Here is an 18,381-nt window from a genome sequence, read left to right as displayed (position 1 = left end):
TGTCGTTATCTCGGAATAACGGTTTTGTTTTCTCGAGATCTCGAATTAGTTGTGTTGTTTTCTCGAGATCCTGAATTAATTATGTCGTTATCTCGGAATAACGGTTTTGTTTTCTCGAGATCTCGAAATAACGGTTTTGTTTTCTCAAGATCTCGAATTAGTTGTGTTGTTTTCTCGAGATCCTGAATTAATTATGTCGTTATCTCGGAATAACGGTTTTGTTTTCTCGAGATCTCGAATTAGTTGTGTTGTTTTCTCGAGATCCTGAATTAATTATGTCGTTATCTCGGAATAACGGTTTTGTTTTCTCAAGATCTCGAAATAACGGTTTTGTTTTCTCAAGATCTCGAATTAGTTGTGTTGTTTTCTCGAGATCCTGAATTAATTATGTCGTTATCTCGGGATAACGGTTTTGTTTTCTTGAGATCTCGAATTAGTTGTGTTGTTTTCTCGAGATCCTGAATTAGTTATGTCGTTATCTCGGAATAACGGTTTTGTTTTCTCAAGATCTCGAAATAACGGTTTTGTTTTCTCAAGATCTCGAATTAGTTGTGTTGTTTTCTCGAGATCCTGAATTAATTATGTCGTTATCTCGGAATAACGGTTTTGTTTTCTCGAGATCTGGAAATAACGGTTTTGTTTTCTCGAGATCTCGAATTAGTTGTGTTGTTTTCTCGAGATCCTGAATTAATTATGTCGTTATCTCGGGATAACAAGGTGAATAAAAAAAAGGATTATATGAAGGGCCTCTCTCGGCTTCCGTAATTAATAATAATAATAATAATAATAATAATAATAAGTACCCTGCTGTAAATCACATTGTAAACCATGGTAGATGATTAATTCTGTGCTTAGTCTCCAAGTAATATTCTTTCCAATGGAAACACATCCCACTATAAGCCATTTCCCACTCGTTCCTAATCCTCAGTGTATCCCGCTGTTTGTGGAAGCGGTGTTGGAGCGGCTGACGCGTGGCGTGAAGTCCACAGAGCTGCGCACCATGTGTCTACAGGTTGCTATCGCGGCTCTGTACTACAGTCCCTCACTGCTCATGCACACTCTGGAGAACATGCGCTTCGCCCACAGTGCCGAGCCGATCACCGCCCAGTTCATCAACCAGTGGATGAACGACACCGAGTTCTTCCTAGGGTACGCTCCTAATATCTCACTGAATCCACTAGACTCAAGTTTTTTTAATGAATCATATTGTGTGTGTGTGTGTGTGTGTAGTAGAAGAAATCCTCCGGCTGCCACCGTGTTCGTCTTTGTTCAGATCATTTGCTTTTTCTAGTTGGGTTTAGATGCGGACTTTTAGCCTTTTACACTACGTTCAGACTGCAACCTGAAACGACCCATATCCGATTTGTTGTGAAATCCGATTTTTTTGTTAGGCCGTTCACATTACCAATTATATGAGACTTGTATGCGATCTCCAATATGAACGGAAAACGACCCAAAAGTGTCCCGCATGCGCAAATTGACACGTAATAAGCACATCTACGTAATACGTAAACAAAAAAAAGCGCACTCTTCATGTTTAATGATTTCTTTTTGTTGTTTGTTTAATTATCTGGTTAGTGTTAAAGTGTGAGGTCTCGTGTGTGTTTTTGTTTCTGAACTGAAATGAAAACGTGTAGCCTGGTAACGAGGGTTGACTCCTAAATGTCTCTCTAATTTCTATATAAGTGCACTACATGTTACTAGGAAGTAATGGATTTTTAAACTCTATATAGTGCACTCGAGCTTCAGTAGGCAGTCATTTGGGATACGGTCGCTGTATTACCAAACTCTTAATTCAGGCTTAATAATTTGCACATATTTATTTCGTCATATTAATAAACTTTTTCTACATTTTTATAAATATTTATTTAGATTGTTTATAGCCAGCTGAATTCTGCAACTTCTCTCAGCGCTGGCTCAAGGTGCAGAAACACCAGTGCAGTTTGCTATGGAGATGAGGCGAGACCTGGCGATGTGGTTTTTGTGGCGGCGGCGGAACTCACACAATAATCTGATTAATGTGGGCAGCAGACTAATGAGACCGAAGGTGTCAAATTACTGGAAATTTCCAGAACAATCTTATAATCTTGTAATACAGGATGGTTTAAGTTATAAATCAGTTATAGAAACTCATCTCATCTCATTATCTTTAGCCGCTTTATCCTTCTACAGGGTCGCAGGCAAGCTGGAGCCTATCCCAGCTGACTACGGGCGAAAGGCGGGGTACACCCTGGACAAGTCACCAGGTCATCACAGGGCCGACACATAGACACAGACAGCCATTCACACTCACATTCACACCTACGCTCAATTTAGAGTCACCAGTTAACCTAACCTGCATGTCTTTGGACTGTGGGGGAAACCGGAGCACCCGGAGGAAACCCACGCGGACACGGGGAGAACATGCAAACTCCACACAGAAAGGCCCTCGCCGGCCACGGGGCTCGAACCCAGGACCTTCTTGCTGTGAGGCGACAGCGCTAACCACTACACCACCGTGCCGCCCAGTTATAGAAACTGTTTTATTTAATCAGGCTAACAGATCAACATCCAGGTCCCTACCAAATCCACCATTAGCTTGATCAGTTCTATAAAAGTCTATTTAAATTCTGAAAACTGTACAAATGTTGTTGTTTTCCACCAAAGAGGCGGGATTAGCCAACGCAGAATAGTGACGTTTGTCTCTTGTTGATGACGTGTAGGTCGCATGAATGCGACCTGTCCGGTCAGACTGCAGTCGCATGTGAAAATATCGGATACGCATCGGATTTAGGACCACATATCCAAGCGGCCTGGGTTGCATGTGAAAAAATCGGATCTGTGTCGTTCAGATTGTCAATAACAAATCGGATACAGGTCGCATATGGGCAAAAAAATCGGATATGGGTCGTTTCAGGGTGCAGTCTGAACGTAGTCTTAGTGTGCGGATAGATGATGATGATGATGTCATCACGCTGTGCAGGCTGCACGACCGTAAGATGTGCATCATCGGCCTGAGTCTGCTGATGGACTTGTCCAGCCGGCCGGCGGTTTTAGAAGGCGTGGCGAGTCAGATCATCCCCTCTATCCTGCTCCTGTTCCTGGGCCTCAAGCACATCTACGCCTCGCGAGTGCTCAACAAGCCTGAGCAGTTCTCCAGAACGCAGGGCACCGAGGAGGACGAGAACGGTAAGAGTCTCACGTCAGAATGTTATCTAATCCGTGTTTTCTGTCTTTAGGATGTCCCTTTGAAGGCCTTGCTCCTGTGTGACTAATAATCTCTGCTCCTACATAATCTCATTCAGCTCATGTAGCACGCTCCTTGTCGGCTATCAGCTCAAGCACGACTCGATTTCGTGGAATAACTGTTAATTAGTCGCCAAACATAATTCTGTTTAAATAAGCATTTCTGTTCTTCTTGTCGCTTGATGAAAATCGGTCTGAGCAAATGAAGAAAAACTGGTCATTTTAGGCACTAAACCTGTAGAATTTCCAACTTTTCCAAGAAATAGTGGCCCGTTTTTTAAAAAAAAAAAATGAATGCACAACCGTTTTTCAAACTATTCTCCAGTGACTACGGTATATCTTGATCCAAAGCTCTCATCATGACCGTGTTCAAGATTTCCAGTTGAATACTGAGGTAAACGCAGAGGACCAGTCAGATTACACCCTTCAGGACCCTGAAGCTTGTGTCCAGAAAAGTGGACAAAAAAATATCAGCGCTCTTCTGACAGACTTGCTGTTCAGATGGCTGTAGAGAACCAGCAGGGTCTGGATGTCAACGTCATGACGTTTTGAAAGCAAAGTCCACTCCGATATACAACGTGTAGAATGAAATGTAACATTTCTTATTCTGAAAACCAAAACCGCTCTGTATTTCCACGTGGAAGATTTTCGCCAGGATGGTTATTATTACTTCGCCCGGGACGGAGTCCACCAGGGGACGAAGTATTGTTTTCAGTCAGGGTTTTTTGTTAACGATATTACAGGAAAACAGCTGGATCAATCTCCATGAAACTTTCAGGATAGATGGGCACTGAGCTCAAATAGAACCTCCAACATTTTGAGGGTCATCCGGTCAAGGTCACCAAAAAGGTCAAAATCGTTTTTGTTGTGGCTACTGCCTCATATAGAGGCGCTAGCCACTACGTCATCGTGCTGTAAGAATGTAAGAGTGTAACAGTCGTGCACTGCTCATGCACATACACGTGTTCTGATTAAAATGGCCGGTGAGTGTATACAATTCGGTTCACTATTCGAAATAAATGGACTAGACTAAAGAATCACTTTCAGACGTGTTTATGCTTATTACAGAGGGAAAGTGCGTTCCACTGAGCTCTAGCGCCGGGCCATTTCCGGGAAATAAGAGTTTGGGTCATGGTGACAGCGTGTGTATGTCGGCCTCGGTTCAGAGGTTTCAGTTTTGAAAACTGTAAGAGGTAAGAGTAGAATAATATAAAGTACAGACACTTGGTACATTTTACTTCTGTGATTTTTAAATTGTTCATTTTTGGATTACGCTTCATTTTTGTGGCTACTGACTCATAGAGTAAAAAAAAAAAAAAATATATATATATATATATATATATATATATATATATATATATATATATATGAGGTCCGTATGGTGAAATACTGTGACCGAGGTCTTGAAGATACTGATCGAGGGCCTCTGGGCCGAGGTCACAGTATTTCACCATACGGACTGACCTTAAGCTGGTAAATAATATATTTATTTTTTTCTTTACCAAATTCTAACACAAAACGAGAGCGCCCGAAAGGGAAAACCGAGCCGAGCCGCCATTTTGAATCCTCATTCACAGCTGTAATGCAAATGGCTTCCTCCTCGGTATACAAGTGCACTTCCATGGCAGGAAAAAAACTACATTTTGCCACCTATGTAGTCCCCTATTTATACAAATAGGAGTCATTCAGGATTCAGACATATTTTTGCTCGATGTTAGCAACAGTTAGAGGATTTTAGCTTTCTCCTGAAATGTTTTCTTTTATTTCTTCTTCCTCAGGGTAGTAAAACTCGCTTTCGCTGTGAAGACTATCGTTATCGCTATCCATGCTGTAAAATTAATGCTATTCTCCTGAGAAATGCTGGTAAAAATGTATAAGATTTTTGATAATCTTATAAATAAATCTTATAAAAAAAGATAAATGTTGACAAAAAATGCTACTACGTTTGTTGTTGTTGTAAACGAGCAAGTTGCCAGAGGCCCGTAACTGGGGTCCGTATCGTAGGATACAGACCCGCTCGCCAGCCAATCAGAGCGCAGGATTTGATGGAAACCGGACTGTGAAAAAAATAAATATATATTATTTACCAGCTGGGAGGTCCGTATCGTGAAACACCGTGACCGAGGTCTTAAAAATACTGACCAAGTCCGAGGTCACAGTATTTCACGATACGGACTGACCTTAAGCTGGTAAATAATAGATTTATTTTTTTCTTGACCAAATTCTAACAGAAAACGAGAGCGCCCGAAAGGGAAAACCGAGCCGAGCCGCCATTTTGAATCCTCATTCATGGCTGTAATGCAAATGGCTTCCTCCTCGGTATACAAGTGCACTTCCATGGCAGGAAAAAAAATACCCTACATTTTGCCGCCTATGTAGTCCCCTATTTATACAAAATTGAGTCATTCAGGATTCAGCCATGTTTTTGCTCGGCGTTAGCAACAGTTAGAGGTTTTTAGCTTTCTCCTGAAATGTTTTATTTTATTTCGTCTTCCTCAGGGTAGTAAAACTCGCTTTCGCTGTGAACACTGTCGTTATCGCCATCCATGCTGTAAAATTAATGCTATTATACTGAGAAATGCGAAAATAAATGTTGACAAAAAATTGCTACTATGTTTGTTGTTGTTGTGAACGAGCGAGTCACCAGAGGTCCGTAACCGGGGTCTGGATTGTAGGATTCCAGACCGCTTGCGAACCAATCAGAGCGCACGATTTGATGGAAAAAAATAAATATGCTATATTTACTGTATGGACATGGGATCAGAAAACTATTTTATTTATAAGCAGTAGCCACATGGACCCATAGGGTATTTGTTTTTTTCGCGATAGTCGGCTGGGATAGGCTCCAGCTTGCCTCTGTAGAACAGGATAAAGCGGCTACAGATAATGAGATGAGATCTTCCTTCATATCATAAGTGCTATCGGGCGAGGTTTGTTTTGCCTTGCAACACATTGTTGTTATTTTTATTATTATTATTAATATTCTCTCCACATTCACTGGATATGAGCAATCGTGCGGTCTGATTGGCTACTCTACTACTAGGTGATCAGCTCATATACTGTGAATAGAGAAAAACAAAATGGCGGAGCACATCAAGTCAGATATATCACTTTATCAAGTATTTAAAAGAAACAGAAATAGCTAAAAAAAAAAAAAAATAATAATAATAATTTCAATTTAAATAGTGCCTTTCTCACACCCAATGTTGCTTTACAATTAGAGGAGAGGGGGAAAAAGTCCACCAAAAAGGGTCAGGATGTAATTCCAGTGGTGTAGCTGCCCACAGTCCCACCAAAAGGTGCACAAAGGCACGTCTCACACCGCCTGCACAGCCACCGTGGCAACGCCGCCGGGCAACATCACTCAGAACACCACACCAAGCACAGAAGCACCGCCACATAGAGCGCTGGACAAACCCGATGCTAAAAAGAGCAACGAGCTCACTGCAGTCCATAGCGAGGAGCACAGGCATCAGCCACAGCGAACCAAGGCCCAAAGGGAACCGACACCAAAACTGGGTCCGGAGCTACACCACAACTGACGGACAAAACATTCGACAAAGAACAAACATCAAATCATACAATCACGAAAATAAAAACAAAGGGGGAAAAACAACAAAATAAAAAGCTGTGATGAGAAGCGGCAGCCAAAACGCGGACAGCGTACTCTCAACCGGAAACTGAAACGGCAAAAAACGGAATATAATTTGCGTTCCCTCACCCAATATTGCCTGTTCTAAACTCCAGCCCAGTAGGTGGCAGTAATGCAGCTTTAAGTTGGTTTGCCAACCACCAAAAAACCCTGAAGAAGAAAATGGCAGAGCGTGTTGCTGAACCAACCGAAGACCAAATAAAAACTCTACTCAAAAACAAAACCCCCCCAAAAATAAAAAAGCAGCAAATTATTAAATGAAAGTACAACCCCGATTCCAAAAAAAGTTGGGACAAAGTACAAATTGTAAATAAAAACGGAATGCAATGATGTGGAAGTTTCAAAATTCCATATTTTATTCAGAATAGAACATAGATGACATATCAAATGTTTAAACCGAGAAAATGTATCATTTAAAGAGAAAAATTAGGTGATTTTAAATTTCATGACAACAACACATCTGAAAAAAGTTGGGACAAGGCCATGTTTCCCACTGTGAGACATCCCCTTTTCTCTTTACAACAGTCTGTAAACGTCTGGGGACTGAGGAGACAAGTTGCTCAAGTTTAGGGATAGGAATGTTAACCCATTCTTGTCTAATGTAGGATTCTAGTTGCTCAACTGTCTTAGGTCTTTTTTGTCGTATCTTCCGTTTTATGATGCGCCAAATGTTTTCTATGGGTGAAAGATCTGGACTGCAGGCTGGCCAGTTCAGTACCCGGACCCTTCTTCTACGCAGCCATGATGCTGTAATTGATGCAGTATGTGGTTTGGCATTGTCATGTTGGAAAATGCAAGGTCTTCCCTGAAAGAGACGTCGTCTGGATGGGAGCATATGTTGCTCTAGAACAGTGGTCACCAACCTTTTTATGCCCGAGATCCCTAACCTCTGCCTAGATGGCAAGCAAGATCTACCCCTTGAAGCACTGACAGAAAAAGAAATCCAGACTAGACTGTTTCAAGTTGAGGCTTTTTATTTAGCCTAATTTTAACTGAATAAGATTTAAGACCCTGGTCCAACTTTTGAATTTCTTGTGAGAGCTGACTAAATGACTTAGGCCCAATCCCAATTCTAATTTCTACCCCTACCCCTCCGCCTTCCCCTCCGCCTTCCCCTTGGCCCTTCCCCTTGAAACTGAGCTACAAGGGATAGGGCTTGAAATTCAACCCTTACGTATTGGGATAGCCCTTCAACGATCGCATACGTCATCGCGTACCTCCGTCAGCGTTTACGTTAGCAAAACGCGACCAAATGCGTCATTGGCTGCGACCAGCCGCTACAGTCAGAGCCAGAACAGAAATCTCTGCTGGCAGGGTGTGATTTGTTAACTAACACCACTGAATGGGATATCTTTGGCGCTTCGTGCACCACATCCGACAGAATGAGGTGTCAGAACACTCATGTAAACAATAAAAGCGAGAATAACAGAACAAAACATACGCAGTAAAGCAACCGAAAACAATACTCACTCCCAAAGCTTTTTAGCAGCAGCTTGGATTTCAGAAATCGCTGCTCATTCTCAGCTCGAAAGCGAATCAAGCGGCGTGTTTCCTCTGGATAACAACTTAAAACACGTAAATAATGGAGAAAATACATTTATGACAATCTTTCGCCGCGGGAACCGCCATCTTTCTGAAATCCGCATGAAATCTCGCTGAAATCCGCATGGCATTGTGGGAAGTCACTCAAACCCCTTCGTTCGGAGTCTGCTCCAGGAAAATCTCCGTTTGGAGGGGTACAGAAGCCCTACCCCTTCCCCTACCCCTCCGCGTTAACTGGGATTGGGATACCCCTACCCCTTCACGTGAACGCGCAAAATGGAGGGGAAGGGCTAAGGGGTTGGTCCAAGGGGTGAAATGGGATTCGGCCTTAATTTCAGTACAACATACAATGGAAATTAACTATACACAAAAAATATATAGGCCTATATCTGTAGTGAGCAGAATGAATGAACCACCAATGACTCAGATTGTTATTAATATCAACTAATAATATTGTAATGAGAAAGCTGAACTGTTAACATCAGTTGCACTGTCTTGTTTGTATTGTAACACTAAATTAATTAATTTCACAGCAACATAAAATGGAAATTGTCAACTGAAATTACAACACAACAGTGATGATATATCACAAATTGTAACTTAAGTGACAAAATGACAACTTCAATTCAACATGAACTGATTTTCTTTAACCATACACACACAATAAAGACAAATATGAACTTGTAGTGATGCTACTACCAATGACTGCTGTCATGCTACAGAGGTTACAGTTCATCACGCAACTCAAGTCAATGTGATGGCTGTGACTGAACACGGTCAGTGAGTGCCTTATAGTTACTGTAGGTTCATATCACGTATCATATTACGGCAGGAACAAGCAGTAGTAACATCCATGACCTTACACTTAAAGCTCGACAAAGGAAAAACTTGACAGCAAGCTAATTAGCATTTGTTACTGGCTACAGTCGGTACTCGGCACGTTAAAAGTGGGTCAGCATTGTAACGACATAACGTTACTGTACAAGCAATGCTTATTTAATGGTAACAAACTTGAGCCCTATATGCTGAAATTCCTATTTTATTCGTTCGTTAATTTATCACACAGTCTTACCTCAGTCAACTTCTTCCCTCCTTCTGTGAAAATTCAACGTCTCAGACGCGGACACGAGTGGGCGGGGGATGCGTTTGATTAAGTCTCCTGATTGGCTGGTGATAGATTGGTGTCATTATAGCGCGTCGGAGCGGTTCATGCCAGGCTCAAGTCCAATCCACCACTCCGCGGAAACACTTAAAGGGATAGTTCGGGATTTTTGACATGAATCTGTATGGCATCCCCATCAATAGTGTCGTGCAAACACACTGACTTACCCCTGACAGCATCCTGTGAGTCCAGTTCTTGTCCAGTTTTGGTCCAGACGAAAGTAGTCCGGCAAGTTTGTTGGGGTCACGAAAGTAAAACGTTTTTCGTCTCAAAACAGTATGTGTTCAAAAGAGTGATATATTTGCATCACAAAACCGTTGCCAAATAAAAAGTCAGACCTCGAAATCACTTGGCGCTATTTTCCTGCGCGCTGCTGGCTTCATCCAGCTGCGGCTCCAGCTTCAAGGATAAGCTGGAGCCGCATAAGTAGGAGTCCCGGCGGGTGGTTTGTATTCGATTCGTTTATATCCCGACCTTGTTAGCTGTCAGATTTATGTTCATGGACCCGGTAAGCTGGTAAATAATATATATATATTTTTTTTTCTTTACCAAATTCTAACAGAAAACGAGAGCGCCCGAAAGGGAAAGCTGAGCAGGAGCCGCCTCACGGCTATAATGCAAATTGCTTTCCTCCTCAGTATACAAGTGCGCTTCCATGGCAGGGAAAAAGAAACTACCACTGCTGCCTATGTAGTGCCCTATTTATATAAATAGGAGTCATTCAGGATTCAGCCATGACACGGAGCAAAAACATGGCTGAATCCTGAATGACTCCTATTTGTATAAATAGGGCACTACATAGGCAGCAGTGGTAGTTTCTTTTTCCCTGCCATGGAAGCGCACTTGTATACTGAGGAGGAAAGCAATTTGCATTACAGCCGTGAGGCAGCTCGGCTCGGTTTTCCCTTTCGGGCACTCTCGTTTTCTGTTAGAATTTGGTAAAGAAAAAAAAATAAATAAATATTATTTACCAGCTTACCGGGTCCATGAACATAAATCTGACAGCTGACAAGGTCGGGATATAAACGAATCGAATACAAACCACCCGCCGGGACTCCTACTTATGCGGCTCCAGCTTATCCTTGAAGCTGGAGCCGCAGCTGGATGAAGCCGGCAGCGCGCAGGAAAATAGTGCCAAGCGATTTCGAGGTCTGACTTTTTATTTGGCAACGGTTTTGTGATGCAAATATATCACTCTTTTGAACACATACTGTTTTGAGACGAAAAACGTTTTACTTTCGTGACCCCAACAAACTTGCCAGACTACTTTCGTCTGGACCAAAAGTGGACAAGAACTGGACTCACAGGATGCTGTCGGGGGTAAGTCAGTGTATTTGCACGACACTATTGATGGGGATGCCATACAGATTCATGTCAAAAATCCCGAACTATCCCTTTAAATAGAGCTGTGCAATATATCGTATTTTTATCATGATATCGATATTGGTGTCAAACGATATCAAAATTCATAATATCGATATGAAACGATTTTTTGTCATTTGTCGAAAGGGACGTGCGCAATATTTCTACAATGGCAATAAAACAACAATAACATTGACGTGACAGTAAGGTAAAACGAACCCTTCTGTCCCCTAAGGCACACCGTAGCCTTGCATACGTCATCCATTCTACTCCCGCGATATCTCCGCAACAGTAAAAAATCAGTTCTTCTGTTTTCATACGTGTCGGGTGATTTGATATATTGATTTCTTAATATGTTGTTTGATTTGCTTGCTAATAGTTATAATAATACAATTAACATATATTTACGTCATATTTTTGGATGTGGGACTGGGTAATGTAAAAATGGCATCTACGGAAGAAAACAAGCACAACAATATTAGCACATATCCAGCTTGCTAGCTGTGTTAGATGTGTTAAACCGTGTGGATTTAAGTGGAATAATTGCGAGTCGTCCTGTGGTCAAGGCAGCGTTTTAAGGTAAGGCAATTTGGTTATTAATGTTGCCCGCCGCGGCATGTTTACTTGGGTTCATTTGATTTTGACTTGTGCATCTGCAGCTAGCATCATGCTTTGAAGTAGGTTCTGCTAAGGACGGGTTTATTGCGCGATGTAGACGGACTCAGATGTAATTACATTGTTTTTAAAATTCCGTGCGCTTAAAACGGTGTCCCCCTGCTAATCATGTAGCCCTAATCATGTGTTGCTTTTACTTTTCTTAATGGCGAGTGAAATATCTCTGCAAATGGTATTTCACTGCTGACATGCCAAAAAGATAGCGGAGTCCACATTTGGAAGATGAAGGAAGAGAAGCCTATTTTCATGTATGTTAATTCTTAAGGACTTGTCTCTATATTGTGCGTGTTTAATGTTGGTGTCTTAACAACACACAAGCTTACGTTGTAGTGTGTGTGTGTGTGTGAGAGAGAGATTTTATCCTTGGCTGGCTACGAGCCAGTGTGGACGTTACACAGTAATCACTGGTAATACCAGCGCTGGCTCCATCCTCTGTGATCGGAAATGTTGAGTGAGGAGAACGTGAGCCTTGTGCAGGCGATAGGACCTATGCAAAGTACGCGCTTGCACAGTAAATAGTTTAAGTAAAAGGCGTTTCAGGGTACAACGGGAAGGGTTGACAGGTAGCCTATGAGGCCTGTACTATAAAAATGTGGCCCGGTGCCTCAGGTGTTGATGATCAGGGCTTTAAAAAAAGGTGTATAAATATCGTTTTAAAAATCGCGATATCGATATTTACTGAAAAAATCGTGATATTGATTTTTTCCAATATCGAGCAGCCCTACACTTAAAGAGCTACAGTAACACTGACCGCCAGGTTATATCCTCACGGTTTTATAGGCAATATCATGCTTCCTTTTGTAAAGGGGCGGCAGAAATTAAACGGGGGCGGGAATCACAGAAAGGGGGGTGGCCCGCACCTCTAAAACCCCTCGTGGAGAACCCTGAACTGTATTGCGAGGCTATCACCATGGTGACGATGCTCAGAGACGCAAGATGTAAGCAGCAGGAGTTAAAAAAAAGAACCCTGCGACACAGAGGGGGAAAGCTGTAGTGGGCCTATCGGAAGACATGTAATATGAACGCCAATCAGATATACTGCAGTGTATTTCTGTATAATCTTCCAATTTCTTTCCTCATCCCCCAAGATCGACTGGGAAAGCCTCCGAGATCGACCAGTCGATCACGATCGACAGGTTGGTGACCTCTGCTCTAGAACCTGGATATACCTTTCAGCATTGATGGTGTCTTTCCAGGTGTGTAAGCGGCCCATGCCACACGCACTAATGCAACCCCATACCATCAGAGATGCAGGCTTCTGAACTGAGCGCCGATAACAACTCGGGTCGTCCTTCTCCTCTTTAGTCCGAATGACACGGCGTCCCTGATTTCCATAAAGAACTTCAAATTTTGATTCGTCTGACCACAGAACAGTTTTCCACTTTGCCACAGTCCATTTTAAATGAGCCTTGGCCCAGAGAAGACGTCTGCGCTTCTGGATCATGTTTAGATACGGCTTCTTCTTTGAACTATAGAGTTTTAGCTGGCGACGGCGGATGGCACGGTGAATTGCGTTCACAGATAATGTTCTCTGGAAATATTCCTGAGCCCATTTTGTGATTTCCAATACAGAAGCATGCCTGTATGTGATGCAGTGCCGTCTAAGGGCCCGAAGATCACGGGCACCCAGTATGGTTTTCCGGCCTTGACCCTTACGCACAGAGATTCTTCCAGATTCTCTGAATCTTTTGATGATATTATGCACTGTAGATGATGATATGTTCAAACTCTTTGCAATTGTACACTGTCGAACTCCTTTCTGATATTGCTCCACTATTTGTCGGCGCAGAATTAGGGGGATTGGTGATCCTCTTCCCATCTTTACTTCTGAGAGCCGCTGCCACTCCAAGATGCTCTTTTTATACCCAGTCATGTTAATGACCTATTGCCAATTGACCTAATGAGTTGCAGTTTGGTCCTCCAGCTGTTCCTTTTTTGTACCTTTAACTTTTCCAGCCTCTTATTGCCCCTGTCCCAACTTTTTTGAGATGTGTTGCTGTCATGAAATTACAAATGAGCCAATATTTGGCATGAAATTTCAAAATGTCTCACTTTCGACATTTGATATGTTGTCTGTGTTCTATTGTGAATACAATATCAGTTTTTGAGATTTGTAAATTATTGCATTCCGTTTGTATTTACAATTTGTACTTTGTCCCAACTTTTTTGGAATCGGGGTTGTATACACCCCCCCCGGTGGAGATGAGCTGGGAAACTGACAACTGAAGGAACAGCTCCCTCTCTGATCCTGACTGTCTGACCTGTTCTGTCAAAATCCTTCATATTAGCCACAAAGTCAGAAAAATCTGTTCATAAAATTACGTTATGTGGGCGGCACGGTGGTGTAGTGGTTAGCGCTGTCGCTTCACAGCAAGAAGGTCCTGGGTTCGAGCCCCAGGGCCGGCGAGGGCCTTTCTGTGCGGAGTTTGCATGTTCTCCCCGTGTCCGCGTGGGTTTCCTCCGGGTGCTCCGGTTTCCCCCACAGTCCAAAGACATGCAGGTTAGGTTAACTGGTGACTCTAAATTGACCGTAGGTGTGAATGTGAGTGTGAATGGTTGTCTGTGTCTATGTGTCAGCCCTGTGATGACCTGGCGACTTGTCCAGGGTGTACCCCGCCTTTCGCCCGTAGTCAGCTGGGATAGGATCCAGCTTGCCTGCGACCCTGTAGAAGGATAAAGCGGCTAGAGATAATGAGATGAGATGAAATTACGTTATAATGACCAAATACAATGAAAAGTATTTTTCCAGTCTCACCTGTGAAAGGTAATCCCATGCGATCTCGTTTGGACGGTAAACCTGTTGGTACAGTTAAACGCAGCACATGAACGAGGCATCTTTATTCTCGGCTACTGTCTAGACGCTATGGATCCTTTTCACGTGACGTCACGACAAACGCGGCCGCCATTTTGGACATGTACTACCAGTAGTTTACCACAGCCAACATTGAGGAACGGCAGCAAAGAAAGTTTTTACTTTCAGCAAGACTTCCATCATGCCACTATATTGTTGTGCACCTGGATGTAGTAACCATCAACAAACAAGGCAAGGGTTATCGTTTTATCGGATCCCGGTAGATGCTGACTGACAGAGAAGATGGATAGCGGCATACCAACGCTTGTGTAGTGACCACTTTGTTGGAGGTAAGACGAATAAAATTAGCCAGAAAAGGCATTACATTGCTGTTAACATTCCATTCTAGTTTACTGTAATTATGATCTGGCAGCTATTTACACCGGATCCAGTGTAAATAGCTGCTGGAGCCAACGTCCGAGGTTCCGGAGCCAGCGCTGGCTCGGAGCCGCCGCGAGCTAGCCCTGGCTCCGGCCGGCCGCGAGCTAGCGCTGGCTCCGGAACCTCGGACGTTGGCTCCAGCAGCTATTTACACTGGATCCGGTGTAAATAGCTGCCAGATCATAATTACAGTAAACTAGTAAATACAGTTTTCTGCATCTCGCTCCTTTTTCTTTTATGTTTGTCGCCTTCCTCGCATTCAAACCGATTCGAGCCGAAGTCCACTACATGTCCAAAATGGCGGTCGCTGTTACGAAGGTCACGTGACTGAAAAGGGTCTATACCAGAGACGGTTGAAGAATCTCCACTTTGCCACATCCAATATGGTGGCGAGGATGACGTATGATTCTACGCAGAATGCGGCGTCTATGTTTATACGTCTATGGGGTTTTTTTGTTTTCCCCCCCCAAGAATTATCGCATTTTTCACAAATTGCTCCTGTCATTTCGCCGGTTTGTTTACATTCTAAGCGGAAATGATTTTGTCGAACGTTTTGTACAAAGTCTTTATTTATTGAATTTGCAAAAAATAAAAATAAACATGCTCCGTTTCTGAAAATCCAGTGAATTTGGATAGAATAAAACCGTTATTCTACTCAATCTCGTCGTACATGGATTATCACTATCGGCTCATGTACGACTCGATTTCGTAGAATAACTGTTTTGTTTTGTTTTTTTCCCAGAGGAGATTCCCAGTGATGAGGATGAAGCAGGAGAGAAGAGCTCCAGCATGCAGCCATCCAGCTCTCCCAGTGGCAACGGCAACAACGGAGAGGATGATGATGATGATGATGATGAAGATTACTGGGATGAGGACGGTCTGGAGGGAACAGCGCTGGAGGAATACAGCACGCCACTGGACTACGACAACGGCGAAGACGAGTATCAGTTCTTTTCCGCCTCTCTACTTCGTACGTAGCATTCCGTAATTTACACTAGTTTAGCAAATGCATGTGTGTTATTTGTACTGATTTGATATAAGATAAACTGCAGTGGAATCTTTGCAGATGTTGTATGCCACTGAGCGCTGTATAAAATCTGGAGCGCTCATAGCCCATTCCCCACTGTAGAGATGAGTGAAGCCATCTGGCCGCCATCTTACCACTCCCATCAGGCGTATTCAGCCTGTGTTTTAAACCGTCATATCCGATCAAACTCGCCCCAAGAAACGCATCTCCTGTTTTTTTTTTCTTCCCTCCTTTTCATTACCACCTCTTATTTTCTCAATTTTACCCACATTCCTTACATATCTTTTATAGCGCTCTCCTTCACTGTTTTTTATTTTTGTTTTTTCCCTTTTCCAGTTCAGTCTCTGATCATCTTTTTTTTTTGAACAGGGTGTCCGCGGATCCTTAAAAAGTCTGATATACAGTATATGGCGTTTAAGGCCTTAAATAGCCTTATATTTTGCTAATATTTCGAAGTGTGGCATTAATTTTCATATTGGTGGCATTAAATTTCATCGGGGCACAAAAATATATGTTTGTACTTTTTTTTTTTTCCGTGCTAACGTTGTTCAAACAGCGCACGTCAATGTGTAACAAGAAGATGGCAAAAAGACCGCTCTGTACCTAAAAGTACAGGCGTCACACAACACTTAAGGCCAATTTATGCTGACAACGCAGTCCTCGCAGATAGCGTCGCAGACGGCGTCTGCGTAGCCCCCTCACCTTCGCAGACGCTCTGCGTGCACCTCCCAAAAATTGTGACCACCGCAGAAGCCTCGCAGACAGCGCCACAGACAAGAGGGCTCTGATTGGTCCAATCTACATCCGCTGAACACGCACTTCCGCTTCCCTACTTTCCCGGTTTGTTTTGTTTTCACGACCGGCATTTTTAAAAACACGAGCGAAGATGGAGCAGCACGAAGAGCGGTTGATCGAGGAAGTGAGGAAGTACGGACATCTATACGACTCCAGTTCTAGTCATTATATAAAAAAAAAAGTTCTAGTAATTATAAGTAACCGGAGGATAAACACTCCACTAACCACACCCACCAACTACTCCTAGCGACTTCGCGCCCCCTTGCGTTGTGCCGGTGAATAACATCGCGCACGCCCATTACTCCCCGCTCAACGATAAATTACAACTGTCTGCGAAAAGCTATCTGCAAAAGCCTTGTCGCAAGAGCATGCAGAGGCCTTTAGGGGGCAGTGTTTTCCTTATAGTGTTGTGGGAAAAGATGAAGAAGTGGTTTCTTTAGCGTGGCAGACATGTAGGATGGGGAAGTGTAAGTTTAGGGACAAGTGGCTTGAGGACCAGAAATATAGCGGTTGGTTGTCAAAAGCAACGTCCGAAAATGAAGCTCGGTGTAAACTCTGCAAGAAAGACGTAAAGTTGGGAACAATGGGCTGTACTGCCCTTGACGCTCACATGAAAGGGGAAAAGCATAAACGCTTTGCCGCCAGTCAGGTAACAACAGTTCCCATGCAGATGTTTGCAGCACCCGTTGCAAACGTTAGCGCAAAGCCCACTTTCCCTTCGGTGCCTACTTCTCCCAGTACAAGTGCCTTCGGTGCTTTCGCCTCGACCGCTACACTTAAGGCTGAAATACTGTGGGTTCTGCAAACGATTGACCGACACCACTCCTACAATTCGAACGAAGACGTGGGCACCGTCTTCAGGGCAATGTTCCCTGATTCTGAATATGCAAAATCGTTTACTTGTGGGAAAGACAAGATTCTGTTCGTAAACTGGAGATGCACTGATTAAAATATAAATATGCTTTGACCATAATAGCCTAGAGTCTGATTTTTTTTTAATATTTTTTCCCCGTGGTAGTGGTCTTATTTTTTATTCTCACAGGTCTTAAAATGGCCTTAAAAAGTATTATTTTTGGTTATCAGAAATGTGCAGATACCCTGTTGAAACGGCTCTTTTTTACTACTATAATTATTTTTACGAAGATTATTTCAGTTTTTCTCTTATGTATCTTTTTTGTTCATATATTTCTTCTTCCTTATACATCTCACACACACACACTGATCTAGTCTGGGACGTTTCCATCAGAAATCTGACCCAGTCAGTGTGTTCATCCCCGATATCAATGTCAGATTTTCAACAAAAACAGACAAGACGATGAGACAGATGTGTGTGTATTTATTTATTTATTTATTTATTTTCTTCCTATAGGGGGTTCATGCAAATGCCACTGTGCACACACGTGTAAAAATGATCACACACTAGCTATCAATACTCGCAGGTAAAATGTCCGTCCAGAACCTTTGACCTGACGATTTGTACAGTTTACTGCTGCACATGCAGGCATTTTTCTGCCAAGTTTTTTTTTTTTTTTCTCACCAACTACATAAATAACTTGTCCAATTGCGTGTAGCTTCCAGTAGTCTCAATGAGGGTTCTGCTCCGTGATGGGAGTGGTAAGATGGCGACCAGCTGGCTTCTCTCTGACAAGCCTATGAGCTCTCCAGATTTTATATAGAACTCAGTGGTGTATGCACATTAAAGGAGAACT

The 18,381-nt window shown here is 42.8% G+C and overlaps 1 protein-coding gene across 2 annotated transcripts in view; it reads left to right on the top strand.

Annotated features, from left to right (window-relative positions):
• ipo8 (importin 8) overlaps positions 1-18,381 on the top strand; it is a 96,517-nt gene that overhangs the window by 64,599 nt on the left and 13,537 nt on the right. For both annotated transcript variants that reach the window (XM_060903391.1, XM_060903390.1), the window contains exons 21-23: positions 929-1,149; positions 2,963-3,168; positions 15,593-15,820. In XM_060903391.1, coding sequence (XP_060759374.1) covers positions 929-1,149; positions 2,963-3,168; positions 15,593-15,820 — 655 coding nt within the window. The remainder of the gene's footprint in view (positions 1-928; positions 1,150-2,962; positions 3,169-15,592; positions 15,821-18,381) is intronic.

This window comes from Neoarius graeffei, chromosome 21, assembly GCF_027579695.1.
Source record: "Neoarius graeffei isolate fNeoGra1 chromosome 21, fNeoGra1.pri, whole genome shotgun sequence".
Lineage (NCBI taxonomy): Eukaryota > Metazoa > Chordata > Actinopteri > Siluriformes > Ariidae > Neoarius > Neoarius graeffei.
Note: the sequence above shows the minus strand (reverse complement) of the source record. Positions and strands in the feature narration are given on the sequence as shown.